The sequence below is a fragment of the Microcebus murinus genome, chromosome 6 (assembly GCF_040939455.1).
Source record: "Microcebus murinus isolate Inina chromosome 6, M.murinus_Inina_mat1.0, whole genome shotgun sequence".
NCBI lineage: Eukaryota > Metazoa > Chordata > Mammalia > Primates > Cheirogaleidae > Microcebus > Microcebus murinus.
In genome coordinates, this window is record NC_134109.1 from 79542527 (window position 1) to 79561222 (window position 18696).

General features: G+C 41.8%; 1 protein-coding gene across 1 annotated transcript in view; it reads left to right on the plus strand.

Moving 5' to 3' along the window:
* The window catches only part of BUB1B (BUB1 mitotic checkpoint serine/threonine kinase B), a 50511-nt gene extending 45913 nt beyond the window's left edge, over nt 1–4598 (plus strand). The window contains exons 21-23 of the mRNA XM_012766393.2: nt 1211–1373; nt 2162–2268; nt 3684–4598. Of these exons, the coding sequence (XP_012621847.2) occupies nt 1211–1373; nt 2162–2268; nt 3684–3858 (445 nt within the window). The 3' untranslated portion in view covers nt 3859–4598. The remainder of the gene's footprint in view (nt 1–1210; nt 1374–2161; nt 2269–3683) is intronic.
* Nucleotides 4599–18696: the final 14098 nt, after the last annotated feature.

Here is an 18696-nt window from a genome sequence, read left to right on the forward strand (position 1 = left end):
GAAAAGCTGTATTTTGTGCCAACGAAAAATGGGAAGGAAAAAACAATTCTGTGCTGTGGAGGTATGTGATGGGAGTAGTCAAAGCCTGTATTTAGGAATATAGGATCTGCACCAGTATCAGTCAAGAGTTTGAGGGAACTAATTGAGAAAAACAGACAGACAAAAAATACATGAAAACAGTCCATTCTTTTCTGTCAGGTAAATAGTTCCTATATCTCCTTGGAGGATTGCTTTATTGCATGGAATAGATAAACCCAAGGAAAATATAATTAATCGATAGTGAATTGGTGGTTTTCTTGAAACAGATTCTCACTCTGTTGCCCAGGCTAGAGTGAGTGCCATGGCGTCAGCTTGGCTCACAGCAACCTCAAACTCCTGGGCTCAAGCGATCCTCCTGCCTCAGCCTCCCGAGTAGCTGGGACTACAGGCATGCGCCACCATGCCCGGCTAATTTTTTCTATATATGTTTTTGGTGGCCAATTAATCTCTTTCTATTTTTAGTAGAAACGGGGTCTTGCTCTTGCTCAGGCTGGTTTCGAACTCCTGACCTTGAGCAATCCGCCCGCCTTGGCCTCCCAGAGTGGTAGGATTACAGGCATGAGCCACCGCGCCCGGCCTATAAAATATTTTTTAAGAAGAGTTGGAATTACAGAAAGAATAAGATAGATGGTGTTAGTTCAATAGAAACAGGAAATTTTACAATGTATGTAGCACTTTACAAACAAAACAGACTTGTATTGTTTTTCATTAAACCCTAGAAGGAAGAATCTGAGTGATACTTGGCAAGCTTATCTAGAATAATAAACAAGAAAGGCAATGACAACTATAAAAGCTTAATTTCCTCCGTCATATAATAATTCATGTCAGTATATAAATCATTGCTATTGTACATGTTAATGTGTGCAGTATGGGCAGAAGCTTCTCCTTCCAGTACTTACTTTATATGACATGGAAACTTGATAAATGTTTGGTGACCATGCACTGTGGTTTAAATATACTTTGTGTCACCAAACTGATCTTGACATTCCTTCCCTGTCTGGGTGGACACTGCCACTGCTCTTGCAGGTGCATTTTCACAATTAACCACTGGAGGGAGCTGTTGGCATAGTAAAAACATACCTGCAGTACTTTTTTTTTTCTTTTAAGACCAGCTATGCAGCTTCTTTCATGGCCTATTTTTATTATCTCTTTCTCTTAAATTTGGGCTCAGAATCGACGATCCCCATGATTGTAATCAAGCTTTGAAGATAATAGACTTTTCCTACAGTGTTGACCTTAAGGCGCAGCTAGACGTTTTTACCCTCAGTGGCTTTCGAACTGTACAGATCCTGGAAGGACAAAAGATCCTGGCTAACTGTTCTTCTCCGTACCAGGTAAGTGTAAAACCAGCCTGAGCAAATATGGAGAGGGTTTCTTAATCTCGTTATTGTCTAGATAAGCTGTAAAAGCTAGTGTTTACTGGTATTGACTCTCCCAGAATGGATGACCTAGTTTTCAGATATCACCAAGTCAAACAAAACGTACCATTTTTCTGTTACAACGCTGAAGAATATGCACATACACGTGCAAACATGACTAACTCAGTAACCTAGTGCCAGGGCCATTTCTACCACTTACCATCCATGTGATCTTTTATAAGTTATTTTCTATGATCATCTCTGTAAAATAAGGATAACAGTCTGTGCTCTGTATACATGAGAATTGTTGTGAGAATTAAATGAAATAATGTATATAAAAAGAACATTAGGACAAATGTAAAGTGTTTTATATGGTGGCATTATATGCAAAAATTCCTTCTAACTCAGCCCTAGACATAAGGCATTTGCTGATTGAATGTGTAGCACGAACCTGAACTCGTCATCTGGACCACATTTAGATCACAGCTGGAGTTCATATAAATCTAGTAGGTCTACAAATTTGAATTTGATAGTCCAGGTATTTTGTCATCTTTTGTTCTTAAGGATAATTCCTAGAGTTGGCTCTATCACTTCTTCGGGGAGCTTCTCCCTTTACTGTAAGGGTAAGGAACAGTCTACAAAAATGTATGTCATAAAATAAACTTAGTTAAGCATTATTAATACCTTTCAACTTTCCACATAAATAAGCTGCCATGGTAGAGGCACAGGATTATTTTAGCTGATGGTACTTTTTGTGATTTCAGGTAGACCTGTTTGGTATAGCAGATTTAGCACATTTACTATTGTTCAAGGAACACCTACAGGTCTTCTGGGATGGGTCCCTCTGGAAACTTAGCCAAAATATTTCTGAGTAAGTATTGGTGATTTCAGGGTCTTTGCCTGTCCACATAATTTTTTCTTTTTCTTGGATGCTTTCTCTGCTTTGGCAGCCTTTGTTTTCTTAATCCAAATGCCATGAGTCCAGTAATTCCAGCCAGTTTTCATTAGAGTATCAGCGGAGCACCTAGTGTAGGATGAAGGAATTGCTAATTAAAAATAAGACTCAAACTCTTCAGACTTCAGGACAGCATTATGAATCTAGGTGTCTCATACAGACTACAATTATAGTATGGAAGCTTCTCAGTTTCAAAGTGTTAAAAGAAACATTTTGTGAGGATAATTTTCTAACCAGTTGATATTAGTCTTAAAACCCCTTTTAATAGCTATCGTTATCAAAAGTATTAAGCATTTCTAGAAGAGAGTTACATTTCTAAAGTATATACTAATTTTAGGCTTTTATTTATCTAATGAGTGGTAGAACCAAATCAGAGAATTGAATTTCCTGGTGAAGAAGTAAATGTTCTCTGAATAAGAGCTGCTTTGTCTCAGAACCTTAGTACTCTCTGAAGCCTGCTCATAAAACCTATTTAAATACCTGTGTTCTACTTTAGCTTATCTTAGATAATAACTTCCCAGCATAAACTTACCAATCTATCACTTATTGGTACATTCTTTGCTTAAAAAAAAATTCACTGTTGAAGATTTAATGCCCTTTTTCCATTTTCCCCTCTGAACAATTGAATTGTGGTTTTTTCTTTATTTAATTCAGAACGTGGCCAGTCTTATTTGCCTCTTACATGTACTTTTAAAATAGACTTGGGATTTAATGTACAACATATAGGATAGAGTTAGGCATCTCCAGGTAGTGGTGGTCCAGGCAGGTCTGGGTAATGCAAGCAGAAACAGGTGGGGTCAGTTGTGGTTTCCTAACAGCCCTGTATTATACAATAATAGAAGTTTCTCTGATAAAAAGAAAATAATAATAAGCGAAGGTATAAACATAGATTTAAGCAGCAATTACTTCAGTCGACTTTAGGGTTGTCAGAGAATTGTGCAGATGATAAACCATTGGGGTGAGGGAGGGAGCTGTAGTTTTTAATGTCCTAGATGCTACAAAAATTAGAGGAGATAAAATTCCTTTCTATTTGTAAAAGAAAAGTGCTAGAAAAGTGCTACATCTTAGTACACAGGAAATTTATAGACTGAGATGAGAGAACTTCTTTCTCTTTATGTACATTGTATTATGGCTTTTCCTACTATGGCAGCCTTTTTTGTAGTTCTTCCCTGGGTTTTCAAAGGACTATTTGAATGATCTCTAACCCTAGGGTTCTGGGTATTACCTTCTTAAGTCATCTTGGTGCATAAATGTACCACTGAGTTAAATACAAAAAGAATTCTAATTTTCATATGCCTAATCTTGATGGAAATGGTTTTATATATTTTTAGGGTAAAAGATGGTGAATTGTGGAATAAATTCTTTGTGCGGATTCTGAATACCAGTGATGAGTCCACAGTGTCTGTTCTGAGGGAACTTGCAGCAGAAATGAATGGGGTTTTTGACACCACATTCCAAAGTCATCTGAACAAAGCCTTATGGAAGGTAGGGAAGCTAACTAACTAGTCCTGAGGCTTTGCTCTTTTAGTAAGATAGTCAAGTCTCTCACAGATTACTGCCTAAAAGCAATGGTTGTATAGTGGAACACTGGAACTGTATATGCTATAGTTTAATTTAGGACACATTTAGATACACTACCAAGGCTTTTCTACTTTTTGGTAAAGGCTATCTCTAAGTAACTCACATTTTTTATACACCAATGTACTTATTCATGGCCTTGTCTAACTTTAATGAAGAACTGTCTTATTCTAAACAGACTCCATACAAATGGGTACCTTGTTGTCATTTAACCCATTTGCCTCTACTTTTCCCTGTACTTTTCCTTTTTGTAATTTGTAACATGTACTCTTATGATCACCATGTATTTTGTAAATAATAAAATAGTATTTGTTAAATTTGTGCTTCTAACATTTCATCTACTTTTTTGCAAATTAAGATAATAAATGACTTAATTTTGCAGACAGGAGTTATTTTACCCTAGAAATTTGTATATCCTGGACTTGGAACCATTATGATAGGATTATAACAAGATAAAATAGCCAATCATTCCTTTAGGTGTTTTCAACCTTCCAGTAAGTGGTCTAGATTGAAAAGTAGGGGCCGGGCGTGGTGGCTTACGCCTGTAATCCTAGCTCTCTGGGAGGCCAAGGCGGGCGGATTGCTCAAGGTCAGGAGTTCGAAACTAGCCTGAACAAGAGTGAGACGCCGTCTCTACTATAAATACAAAGAAATTAATTGGCCAACTAATATATATATAGAAAAAATTAGCTGGGCATGGTGGCGCATGCCTGTAGTCCCAGCTACTCGGGAGGCTGAGACAGGAGGATTGCTTGAGCCCAGGAGTTTGAGGTTGCTGTGAGCTAGGCTGATGCCACGGCACTCACTCTAGCCTAGGCAACAAAGCAAGACTCTGTCTCAAAAAAAAAAAAAAAAAAAAAGAAAAGTAGGTAAAATGATATACACAAGACCAAATTTTCTAAATTTCAGATGATAAAACTGTATATGTGGCTTATATTTTAATGATTTTACTTCTATTCACCAAGCCCTTAGTCTATTTATATAATCTAGTGGCGCTGCTGCTACTGGGTCTCTTGATTAGGAATATGGATGTCAGAAATGAAAAGAAAAGGTTTTCAACAGGGTTTAGCAATTTTTCAGAAACAGAATAATTATTCTATCACCAGCAGAATGACTTGGAGGGGGCAAAGGTCAGTGAAGAAATAAAAGGAAATTTTGTTTGAAAATTTCAGGAAGCAGGAGGTCAGAATAAAAATACAACTTTAAAGCATGAACTAATTTGAGAGAGAATGGGCCTAGATGAAGTAGTGGACACCTAAAGGGAAGCATGAATTATACCTGGCCTTGGGGATAGGAAAGGAAATTGGTAGAAAAGAGCAGTAAAAAGTATCTAATTTTATGTTTTATATCTAAATATCAAAGATTATGTTCCTCCATACTGGTGCTTGATTTTTTTTTTTTTTCACTCTAATTGTCACTGTTACTGCTTTAAGATTGCTGGAAAGCAGAAAATCCTAAGTATGTCTCAACTAAAAATATTTAAGCAGATATGGTTGAAGCACTGAAACATGACTTGGATCTGAAAGATAATCAACTTAGAAATATTTGCTCTTAACCAAAATACAGCTCTCCAAACATTCTCACATTTGCTTCTCCTACTGATGGTATAAAATGATACATCTGTATCTTTCACATAATCAAATCCCCTCCCTCTCTGCTCTCCTCATTTCTCAATCCACTGCATTGACACATAAAGCCATTAGTCTGAGGCTGGACAGTAAATTTAGATTCCTTCTTAATATAGGCTTAGCTACTATCTAGTAAATTCTTCATCAGCCTTGACAGCAGGCTATTATATGGATAAAGCTTTGTTTCTGAGGAAGGGGAGGGGAATCTGAGAAAGCTACTTTATTAGGAAGCTGTTTTGCCACTGCTCCTTCCATTCCCCATCTCCTTCAAACCCGGCCCTTCTTTTTAGAAGGGAGAGAAGGGTACCTGACCAATTAGGACCTATGATGTCTTAGGTTTTCTCTTTTCCTAAGCATAAAACCATAGAGAGGAATCTTTTCTATTTTGCTTATATTTTATGCTTATTTGTCTTGGGAGAAGGAAGCCTTTCTTTTTTGGCAGAAGCTTAAAACGGTTCTTATTTCTTGTTTCACTAAGGCATGAACAGTGTAACAATGGACCTGGGCCAGGGGAGTGGGGAACACAGCTGAAAAGACATGATTTTTGCTTTTGTTTGAAGAGACCATGCACTATATAGTGCTTCGCCATTCACAAAGTATTTGTACATCCACCACCAATCTTACACTATTGTTAGAGCCTTCATACTCCTACAATAGTTGCATAAGAAACCTTTCACCAAGTCAAAGTGCTCCGATGTCAAACCTGAGTCCGTAGCAGTAGGACTTGAGACTGTTGGTTGAGCTATTATCTCAAGGTAGATAAGAAAGCCTTTCAGAGGGTTGGCACAAAATTCTTTGAAATAACTTCTGTTGATGTCTTTAGGCCAAAGTCTTTAAGCAAAGACAACAAAGCTTTTCTGTTGCATCTGAAACTAAGGAATTCTTCCTCCAACTGCACCAGTTCTTTCTAATGTGCCAAATTTTGCTTTTAATCTGGCTCCTGAAATTGAGACTTCCCTGGTAAGGAGGATGCATTTAAGAAAAAAATTTTTTAACATAGCAAACTTCAACCATAATGGGGTCCATTGTTCTGCCAAAGACATAAGAAGCTATGAATATTTAACAGGATAAAGGTAGCATTTTAAATCAGTATGGGGAAGGATGGATTATTCAGTACCTGGTGTTGAAACAATGAATTAGAGCTCAAACTCTCTCTCTAGTGCCACCACTAGTTCATACAGCACCTTTGTGCAAATTAGACAAAGACCCCTTCCTCTAGGACTCAGTACCTCCCATGCACCACCATAGCTTGATTGAATTTCAGTCCCTTGAATTTCAATGCCTTGCTCCGTCAACCTGCCATTCTTCTGCAGCAAATAACTTGCGCATCCTTAGGCAGTGTTCTTAACCTGTTTCACTGCTTATCCACAAAACAATTTTGGATAGATCAGAAATTTTAATGAAAATATAAAGTACTAGGGGATTTTGTAATCTTGTGTCTGTATAACATAAAAAAAAACAAGATATAAACAAGAAGATTGCTATTATTATAGTAGATAGAAAGTTAACATATATCCTTCCTATCCCTCCCTCCAAAAAAATATAAACACCATATAAACTCAAACTAGAAAAAGTTACAACAAATGTTTGCATTATCCTTAATGTGTATTATCTCAAGGTTTCCTGGCTGACCTCTTCTCCTACCGCCTCCAGCCAAATCAGAACCCTCTGATGGCTTCCCATCTCACACAGCCCCAAATCCAAAGACTTCATTGTGGCCTACAAGATGCTAGCCGATCTGTCCCTACTCTGACCCCTTTCCTTGCTCACTCAACTCTATTCTGTCCACCTGCTTGCTGCTCCGCAAAGATGGCGACTCGTTTCCCTCTTTATAGCCTTTTTGCTTGCCGTTTCTTCTGCCTGGAATATTCTTTCCCTGATCTTCATGTTGGTTACTTCCTTACTTCCCCTCAGGTAGGTGTCTTCTCAAGTCACTCTGTCAGAGAGGCCTTCCCTGACCATTCTGTACAAAATAGCATCCCATACACACGCTATAACTTTCCGTCCTTTTTACCCTCCTGTATTTTTCTCCATAGCACCTGTCACCCTTCACATGTGTATGTGTATACATATACTTTTTTCCCTGTATCTCACTACAATATAAGCTCCTTAAGGGCAGGATTTTCTGTTTTCTGTTTTAACCCAGTGCCTCGAACAGCGCCTGAATGAATAAAACTATTTTAACTAAAGTACAAAGAACTCTTAAAAATTAAAAAATAAAAATAATATACAACCAATAGAAATAGGCAAAAGACATAAATAATCCACTAAAAAATTATAATGGCTAATATGCAACCTCATTTCCAATTAAATAAAATGCAAAGGCTGGGCACGGTGGCTCACGCCTGTAATCCTACCACTCTGGGAGGCCGAGGCGGGTGGATTGCTCGAGGTCAGGAGTTCGAAACCAGCCTGAGCAAGAGCGAGACCCCATCTCTACTATAAATACAAAGAAATTAATTGGCCAACTAATATATATAGAAAAAATTAGCCGGGCATGGTGGCACATGCCTGTAGTCCCAGCTACTTGGGAGGCTGAGGCAGCAGGATTGCTTGAGCCCAGGAGATTGAGGATACTGTGAGCTAGGCTGATGCCACAGCACTCACTCTAGCCTAGACAACAAAGCAAGACTCTGTCTCAAAAAAATAAATAAAATAAAATGCAAAATATACCAGAAATTGTCATCATTCACAGTAAACGGTTAAAAATTGTATTTGTGAGGATAAGGACATTGGGGAACAGGCATTCATATAAGTTGGGATGCAGAACTAGTACATTATTATAAGTCAATTTAACAATATCTATTAAATTTAAATATTCCCTGTAGCTGAGAAATTTTTCTAAAATTTATCTCACAAAAACATTGGCACAGGTGCTTAAAGAGAAAGCACTGTTGATGTATTTGTCCTCACTGCTTCCAAGGCTCATTAGTCTCCAGAGAGAGAATCCATGTGACAGGCCCCGGGAAAGTAGGCCTGGAACGAATGCAGAGGTGCCAGCAGACCATAGCTGGAGGCTTCAGAGTGCCTCACCGTTGGTGGGGAAGGCCCTTCCAGTTTGCCATGGGCCTTCTTATGGGTGGCAGAACCTGAGTTAGGCAGAGACATTTTCAGACTATGTTTAAAAAGCCTGCAGTGGGGGAAGGAGAATGATTGCCTTAGAATGCATGGAAATGGAGAGAGGAAAGAATGAAAGCTTTTAGTTTTCAATTTGCATACTTATGAACATTTTGAGTTTTCTGACCATGTACACATATTGCTTCTTTTTTTTAAATGTTTACTGAGATAATCTAGGCAAAGAAATTATCGGCCATATTTTTGCTTTTTTCCCACTCTGTTATAAAAAATGAAAAGCCTTATAAGTGTTAGTTTTTTTAAAAACTGGGAAATTCAGAAAGCTTTATTCAAATATAAAAGCAAGGTTGATTTGGAATTAAAATAAGTAAAAATAATCTAAATCATTGATAATAAACTTATTTTTAGTATACTGAAAATTCATGTTAAAATGTTTTGTAATGTTCTATTAGATGCTTTATAAAATTACCATCTTTCTATTACAGCTTCCTATGTCTGTGAACGAGGGATTGAATTACATAAAATCCAACTTTTTCCTAAACAAAATACATTTTATAAATACATATAAAAACTTGAATCTCCACAATCTGATGTTGTATGTTTAAAGAAGGAACAATGATGAACTTAGGCTAAATTCTATAAACACATTCTTTCCCCATCTAAGCACACTACTCCACTAACCTTGCTTCTTGGAGGCTCGGGGCAGGCTTTCAGCTGCTGAGCAGCAGAGTCCTGTAAGTGCACGCCTGCCTCTCCGTGGGAAATAGTGACTGCCCCAACTGCTAGGTCTTAAACTCCTTGTGAACAAGGGACTACATGCCTATTATTTTATATGCTCCCAGAAAGTAGCACAGTTCTCAATAAGAACTAGTGAATTCATATATTGGAAAAGAGCAGCCACAAGTTCAGAAACTAGTTATATTGGAGCCTTGGTGAGGGGAAAAAAAGATCTATCCTAGGCTCTAGATGTGGCTGGAATTGTAATCTCACTTTCTTTTTTTTTCTTAGTAAAAGTACTTAAACTCTTACTTATTGCTTTCATTTTTAGATACTTCTATGTATATGTTTAACATGTTATAATTGACTGCTGACATTACATTGTGATACACTTCATTGTCCTATTACTCCTTTTTAAATTAAATGTTATTTTCACAGGTATATTCCACCAAAATGTGTACTTTATTTCCTATGTGTGTTTAATTCAGCCTCACATTTAATTGACACAGTTATGTGAATCAATTCATGTTGCATTTTCGAAGTAGTTTAATTTTACTGGCCTGGTCATATGATGCATTTTATTTAGTTGTTTCAGTCCTGAAATTAACAAAGGGAGGATAGCATTTTATAAAAACAAATACCAATTAAAATCTGTGGACAAAAAGATAAATATGCATTTGTTTGCTTTTGCATTTTAAACAAAGTTGAAAAAAATCTGGGAATGCTAGAATAAAGTGATAACAAAATTGAAAACAGTGACACAGGAAGCTTCATGATGTTGGCCCATTCAAAGAAATGAGAGCTAAGGGTGAGGGATTGTGTGGTACAGTGGGTAGAGGAGGCCCATTGAGTCAAGGGAGTCAGGCTGTCAAACATATGAGCTAGGCAGAGGAGACCAAAGTTAACTAGCATTGCTGTGAGGGACCTTCCTGATCAAGTGTACCCCATCACTGAACAGGTAAGAAAACTCAAGACTCACCCAGACTGGCATCTTCAGTATTCTGGTAAATGGACCAGTGGTTGGGATTCCATGGCGTAGGCCACTGGGGGGCGTAGCCCCATAGCTCCTACCTGACATTGCTCTGCTGCATTATATTCTTAGTTGCCTTGGACTGTGAGTGTGTGTGTGTGTGTGTGTGTGTGTGTGTGTGTGTGTGTGTGTGTGTGTTTATGTGTCAGGTGAGTTCTGATATATGGCTATGTGTTTTGATATGTGGGTCTCTAGGTCTCAATGTGTTTGTCCTAGTCCTGTATCTGTGTTTGTGGGCACGTAGGTCCATTCTGGCATATGTATGATATTTCTGTGTTTGTGTGTGTGTGTATATATATATATATACAGACTCACACACACACACATATATATATATGTATATATGCCTTACCTCTCCAACTCAGATGAGCTCTCTTTAAGGGCAAGTTCTCTGTATTTTTATACCCTGGTTAGGACTTGCACATAGTGCTCACATTATAGGGGGTCAACTTTATAGGCCCAGGGCCTGCTTAGAATTTCCTCAGTATAGAGGTGGCTCCCTGCCTATGGTGCCAGACCAAACACTAACAGGGCGTTTAGAAATTCTGCCTTTCAAGCCAGATTGCTTGGATTTGAATCCTATCTGTGCAGCATGGAACAAGTTACTTAACCTCTCTGAGCCAGTGTCATCCTCTTTAAGGAAAACCCATGTACCCACTTTACAGAGTATTGAGAACTAAAGCTTTTTGCACATATGTTTTGTAGATACTTTTGTATGGATTTAGGTCTAATGTTGTTTAATGGTCTGAGGTTCTCTGGAAACCTCTTAAACAGAATGGGATCCCAGCTAGTTAACTGGAGCCTTACTGTCTTTTGACTTAATTCACGTATACAGTTAATGTATCCCAGCTAAACCTGTGCTATGATAAAGGTCGGTGAAAGAAGCTGGTGTTCTGTAACCTAAAGATATGGGGAAATTAGTTGTGTCTATTGGGAATAAGCTTCAGGGAACCAAATATTTGTACTGAAAGAAGACAGTCTGAAGATCAGCCAAATACCAAGGTATCAGGAGTCCATCTGGTCCCCACTTTTCAGTCCAGAGAATCTCTGGCTTGCAGCTGTGCTGCTTCTTTGCCATGTTCAGAGCGCAGGAATCTTTAGAATGCAGGAGTCTTTAGAACGCTGCCTCTGTCGGCATCCATCTCTCCCTAAGGAAAAAAAAAGAACGCTGCCTCTGGTCCTGTTTGCTCTGATGTGCCAGGCAGGGTGTTGCTGCCCACCTGCCACTACAGATGCATCTTACTCCTCTCCTTTCCCTTCCTTTCCCCACCAGGGGGAATGGCTTTCTGGCTTAGGGAACCCAGCCTACTGACCCCATTTAAGGCCAAGACATTGAGTCTCTTCCTGAGACTCTTCTCCTACCAGAGCTTAGGCTTTTGGAACTACAGTCATGTACCCCATAACAACGTTTCTGTCACTGACAGATTGCATACTTGGTGGTAATCCCATAAGATTATAATACCATAGTTTTACTGTACCCTTCTATGTTTAGATACACAAATATTTACCATTGTGTTACAAAAAATTGCCTGCAGTATTCAGTACAATAACATGCTGTACAGGTTTGTAGCCTAGGAGCAATAGGCTACACCATATAGCCTAGGTGTGTAGTAGGATATGCCATCTAGTTTGTGTAGGTACACTCTGTGATGTTCCCACAATGATGAAGTCAACCTAACAATGTGCTTCTCAGAATGTATCCCTGTCGTTGAGTGACGCATGACTGTATTTCTATATTATGCTCTGCTACATCCGTCTCCTGAGCCAATGAATAAAAAGTGATCACTTGCTTAATAGGAAAAAGGACAGGGGAAATATAGGAAGCCCTGTGAACTCAACTCAGAAACTGGAAAACCTGGGCTCAAATGCCAGCCCTGCTTCTTACCAGCGAGCTGCTTGATCAGGTTAGGTCAGTCTGCTTTGCTTTCCCGTCTATAAACTAGTATCAATGGCTCCTGCCCAAAAGGGTTCTTGTGAGAATTAACTCCATATGGTTGATGACCATGAACGTTCCTTGGCTTATAGCAAGCAACAGATTCATCTCTGCCTCCCCAGCATCCTGCCCGAGCCGGCACACAGGAGTCAGTAGGAACTGGTGTAAACCGTTGTGGAATCTAAGGCACTATTGAGTGAGATGCCTAACATTCTTATTCACTCAGCCCTCCAGCTGCAACCCGTTGACTCCTGTTTTACTTTGTTGAAACGTGTTCACTTTTCCCCTCCAAGGCAACAAATATCTTGGAATGCAGAGAAAAAGATTAGCCAATAAATATTTATTAAGCTCTACTGTGGGCTCCACGTTGATGACTGGCACTGTGAAGGATATAAAGAAATGTAAGGCATGCTCACTTCCTTCAGGGAGCTTCTAATTTAGAGGAATGGGGTATAACAGCTTAAAAGCCAAGAGAACATAAGAGAAAAATAAGTCAGTCAAAACCAGACATCTCAAGGAAAGCCATGAGCAAGAGCTAAAGGACTGGAGCAGATAATATGTGTTGGAACCCTCAGAGGAAGTAAGGCCAGTGTGGGTGGGGGGTGTCCCGAAGCCATCATGGCATGCTGCTACAGGTTGGAGCTGGCTTATATTAGATACATAGTTTGCAGTTGCAAAAATCAAAAAAACAGCCCAAAATATCTTAAGGGTAAGAATATCTGTTATCTCACATAACAGCATGGCTGGGATTTCATGGAAGGGCTCAAGTGTTTCCACCTGTCTGTTCTCCCGCCCTCAGCATGTGGGCTTTCATCCCCTGGCAGTCCCCTTGTGGGTCCCAGTCGGCTACCACAGTTCCAGGCTCAGCAACTTGGAGCAGCATAAGGAAACTTTTCCCAAAAACCCTCCCAGCCGACTTCCTCTCATGGCACTTGGCCAGATTTTCACATATCTGAGGACTAAGCCAGTCCCTGGCAAAGGGAAGGGCTTTACCACAAATTGGTTTAAAATAATTAAGATTCACCCCTGGGGCTAGCTAGGGGTGGAAAGGAATGTACATTCCAATAAATTGAGTCTCTTCCAGCAAATAGAAGGGAGGTGAGATGGATTTAGAAAGGCAGCCAACAGTGTCTGCTGCATAGGTGGTGTTGGGAGGAAAAAAGGAAGGATAATGACAGTTCCCTACCCAGATATAAATTTCATGGGGACAGGTGCTGGTCTTGTTCACTGAGTTATCCCCAGCACCAAGCATAGAGCATGGTACCTAGCAGGTACCCAGCAGATATCTGTGGAATGGATTAGTTAACAGTATTGTTGTGAAGATGAAATGAGTTAATGTGTGGCAAGTGTCTAGCACAGTGCATAACCTACAGTATGTGCTAAAAAAAAAATCGCTTTTAGCTGCAGCCATTGTAGAAACGTTGGGAACACTCTACAGGTGTCCTTTTGCCGCTTTGCATTGCCTGTGCCGCCGGGTTTACCAATAGCCCTCACTCATCACGGAAGCTCAGGTGTGGCAAGAAGACTGCTCCTGGGGGGCTGGGGCAGCAAAGGCCCATCACGTCCTCTGCTGGAAAGGTTCACACTGTGAGTCAGCACTTGGGACTCCACAGTTGGCAACTCTGCTCTGACTGGCTTCCGGGCAGCTCCTCACGTTGCCACTGACTCCTCAGAGTCGAGCCGGGCAGCCCCCTTGGGCCAGCCTCGCTCCAAGGCCGTCTCCCTGGAGCAGCGCCCCTTTCACTGACAAAAGGCTTTTCTTTTTCATCTCGTCCCTGGTGAAGTCCCAGCCAGTGTTTGGTAGTGTCCCCGTCCCCTGCTTTTTCCTGCTGTGACAGGTGAACCAGCCCCTCCCATAGGGGCTGCCCCTGGGAAAGGCTCATCCAAAGGACTGGCCTCTGCCGAGAATGCCGCTGGCCACAGAGCCCCTGGGGAGGGAGAGCGGACTCCCGCCTGAGGTTTCAGGTCCCGCCAGACCCTGATGGAGTGGCTCCCTTTCAGTAAGTTCCTGTCTCAGTCACAGGGTGTCACGGTGGAAGCCAGGGCTTTGCATCCAAATCCCGGCTTTGCCACTTCTTAGCTGATTTGGGACAAGTTATTTTAAACACGTTGAGCCTCAGACTCCTTATCTGTACAACTTGGGATAATAATACCTACCTCATGGTGTTTTGAGGATTCAGTGAAATGACTCTGAAAGACAGAAAGAACCTCGCCACGCGGTGTCTGACGCGTGAGATACTTTACCAAATGGGGTTTTCTGCTGCCACCTCCATCTCGTGAAACCGAGTATTTTCGCAATTACACACACCTGGTCCTGGAAAAAAGGATGCCGTTCCCTATTTACTTACTTGCAAAATCCTTTTTCCTGAGGGAAAACTCTTCTGGAGGTCGGCAGCAGAGTCCTTGTCAGGATCACTCCCAGTCCTGATGAGATTCTGGCCCGTGCTCTCCTCCTTCGTGTTTCCTGCAGCACTGTGACCAGAAATTGGGCAAAAGGGGACAACCGTGCAAAATGGTGCCCTCTTCTCTGAGGCTGTCCCCTCACTGCCCAGGCCCCAGCACCCTCTCTTCTGGCCTCCCCGTCACCCCAAGGGCAGGGGCACGTCAACCAGTATCTCAGGGCACCGTCCCTGTGTCTCCTCAGACGGTGCTAAGGCCCCTTCCCCTGCCGTTGGTGCCCAGGCAGGGTCTGCAGCCCGGATTGGGCGTCAGAGGGCTGGTCTTTCCCTTTTTGCTGGTAGGCAGAGGGCCAACACTGGGCCTTCTGATCAAGGCCACAGGGCAGTGGCCTGGCAGCAAGATCTGTTGGTCAGCAGCAGTAGTAACTCCTTGTACTCCTCCTCCACGGTGTGGCTGGAAAAAGAGTTCTTGCAGACATTCTCTATGTGCAGCCCTGCCGGCACGCCTGCGTACCATGGAGCTCATGGAGAGAATCCCACCAGTCACACTCCTTGCCCACGGGAGGGAAGGGGGCGCAGAGACCTAGAGCATCCCTATCTGACAAGACCCTGAGCTTTCTTCCCACTGAGGACCCCAGGACTTGGTCTGCCCCCTTTGCTGCCAGCACCTTGGAGAGGGACAGGTGTCTTGGAGGTGTCTCTGTGCCCCCAGCACTCCGCTTGTGAAGCAGGAGGCGTGGGAAAATCTCCTGAAGCTGGGGCCGCTGCTTCCGGCCTAGATCTTCTGGAGGCACCTCTAACAGAAGGCCAGCCCTGGAGTGCGGGACACATAGGCCTCCGGTGGCAACACCTGCTCGTTAATCCAAGTCCTTCCTTTCCAGAGCCTGCCCTGGCTTGGGACGGTGAGAGGCGAGGTGGGCAGAAACCTGTTCCTCCCTGGCCCCGCGGTGAGAGGCGTTGATTAGTGTAGGCAGGTGGAGACAGGCCCGGCACAGCCATCGGGAAGGCCTGCGTAAGCACCTTTGTACGTGCAGCACAAGCAGGGTGGGGAGTGTGAGGAAGAATCTAAAGATCTAGAAAAATTTGGCAGTAAAAGGGAATTTTTCCCACACACTGGAGCCCTAGCCCTAGTTTTTAAAAGTTTTTATTCTTTGGGCTTGTGAAACATTGTTTTTTTGAAAAATTTAGGACCTCATTGTTACATGGCCTTTCCAAACACATCCCCAAATGGTTTCTTAAAAACCATGCAGTTGGCCGGGCGTGGTGGCTCACGCCTGTAATCCTAGCACTTTGGGAGGCCAAGGCGGGCGGATTGCTCAAGGTCAGGAGTTCGAAACCAGCCTGAGCGAGACCCCGTCTCTACCAAAAATAGAAATAAATTAATTGACCAACTAAAAATATATATACAAAAAAATTAGCCGGGCATGGTGGCGCATGCCTGTAGTCCCAGCTACTGGGGAGGCTGAGGCAGTAGGATCGCTGAGCCCTGGAGATTGAAGTTGCTGTGAGCTAGGCTGACGCCACGGCACTCACTCTAGCCTAGGCAACAAAGTGAGACTCTGTCTCAAAAATAAAACACAAAAAAACCATGCAGTGGGATAATGTTGATGACAGCTGAGCTCAACTCACCGAAATGATGCAGGTTATGCAAATTACCTTTGAGGCTACAAATACTACATGTGTCCATTAACAAAAACAGGAAAGTAAAAGCCTTTATTAAGAAATTGTAAAGACACTGGCTTTACTGATTCACACTGCTGCAAATCCCTGGGAGTCAAGACTCAAAGGCAGAAATGTCCGTGGTGACGGCCCCCACACTGCCCTTGACCAAATGACAGATACATCACACTCAGGGCTGGCTGCTAGAATGGGCCTGCCGTGGGCAGCAGAAGGAAAACACAAGCCTGTGAGGAGGGAAAGCTGAGTTCCAGTCCTGACTGCCTTGAATTTCCTCTGCGGTTTTGCTGAGTCATTTCATCTCTGGGGACTGCAGCTCTCTCACCTATAGAAGGAGGGTGGGGCTGATGATCCTAGAGTTCCTCTCAGCACTGTGATTCACGTTTACTAGGTAAGGGTGGCTACAGCATAGAACCTCTTCAGATGTTCATTCATCCATTCAAGAAGTTTACATGAGCATCTGCTCTGTGCCAACCACCATGCTGAGCATCCTGCCCTGGAGAACTCACAGTCTACTGGGGTTAGCAGAGAGGTGACTACATGGGATAAAGGAGGGCGTGTGGCACACAGCACAGGCATCTGCCGGCCTGCCCCCTGCAGCAGGCAGCCAAGCCTTTGCAGAGCTCCTTCCTATGGCCAGCAGATCCCCTCGTTCTAAACCCATAAAAATAAAAATGGATCTAAGTTTGCCATTGCTCTCACCAAATCAAGAAGTCATGCAACATAATAGAGGAACTGGTCTCAGTTTGCACAGGCCATCAGTTTCGGTCATAAGTTTCGAAGTCCATGAAGACAAGAAGAATCCAAGAATCAACCATTATTGGTTTTCACACTCGGGAATTGAAAGTGATTAGGAAAAAGTAGCAAAGATGCTGTGGTGACCCATTGGCTGGGTTTTGGCTTCCAGCACCAATTCCCCTTCCCTTTAGTAGTAGCACCCTGATTTTCCTCCCTGCATCGTGTGATAGCAGAAGCACTGTCTCCAGGATCCACTCCCCTCCCCCACAGTAAGAGATAGGCACGTGACCTGAGCCAGCCAATCACACTCTCTCCCTGCAGGGACACAGGTGGACGGTGTGATGGGAGCATCTTCGTCCTGGTGTGGGGATCTATGGAGACTGTGGGGTTGGTCCTGATGCTTGGAGACCCCAGGCTGCCCTGGCTTCTGTCCTAGACTTGATTCTCCAGGCTGGTGGCCAGAAAATCTAACTGATGCAGAGATGGGGGAGGTGGTTTGTTTTGTTCTCAGTTCCTTCAGGAAATGACTATTATCTCTATCTGCTAGACACTATAGCAGAAATCTGGGAAACATGATTTTTCTTGATTTATGACGTTGATGGTTTCTTCAGGAATTCCTGCCCGCTTCTCATAAACTGGCAGAAACTTAGAAAGGTTACGTTTCTTAAAGAGAGTCATTATAATTATGACGTGAATAAATTAGTGTTTCAAATTTAATATAATAAACTCTATCTACTGCCTTAGCTTTTTCACATCTTCATGTTGCCCTTCCCTTTAAGACATAACATTTCTGGAACTTGGGAAGACATGAAGGAAAAAAAAGTATTTTCTATAATCCCCACATTGTCTTAAAATGGAATTTGTGGGAGGAAATGTTCAAATATACAAGTTTTAAGTATTCTTCACAGCTCTGGAGTTTCTACATAAGTTTTTAAAGCATACACTGTTATTTATTTTTAATTTTGTATTTTTAAAATACAAAACCAGTATATGTTCACTGGAAATTGCAAACAATGCAAAAACTATAAAAAGTCGTAAGTGAAAGACCCCTCTCACCATTGCCACTCCCAGGCATAACCACAGTAACATTTGTTGTTAAACATTTAGATATCTAAAAATCTTTTTTTTAAAACAAATATGGGCTGATGCCATCACGTTGTTCAGCATTTGGTCTTTTCTCTCAACTGTCATTGTCATCCTCATACAAACAGACTGATCAACCTCATTCTTTTTAAGGCTGCAGATACTTCATTGCGTGGGGATATACAGTCCTGTATTAATCAGTCCCCTGCTGATGGACATTTTGGTGGCCTCCAATTTTTTGCAGATACAAACAGTGATATGATGAATATTCTTCTACAAATATCTTTGGGTGCATGTGGAACTATTTTTTAACATGGATTCCTAGAAGTACATTTGCTGGATAAAGTGTATATACGTTTTGAAATTTTGATCAAGACTGTAAAACTGCTTTCCAAGTAGGTTGTACCAATTCACTCTCATACCTGCCATGTTTTTCTCCCTATGATGGTATATCCCTTTTTAGTTTGCATTTCCTGGATCATTAGT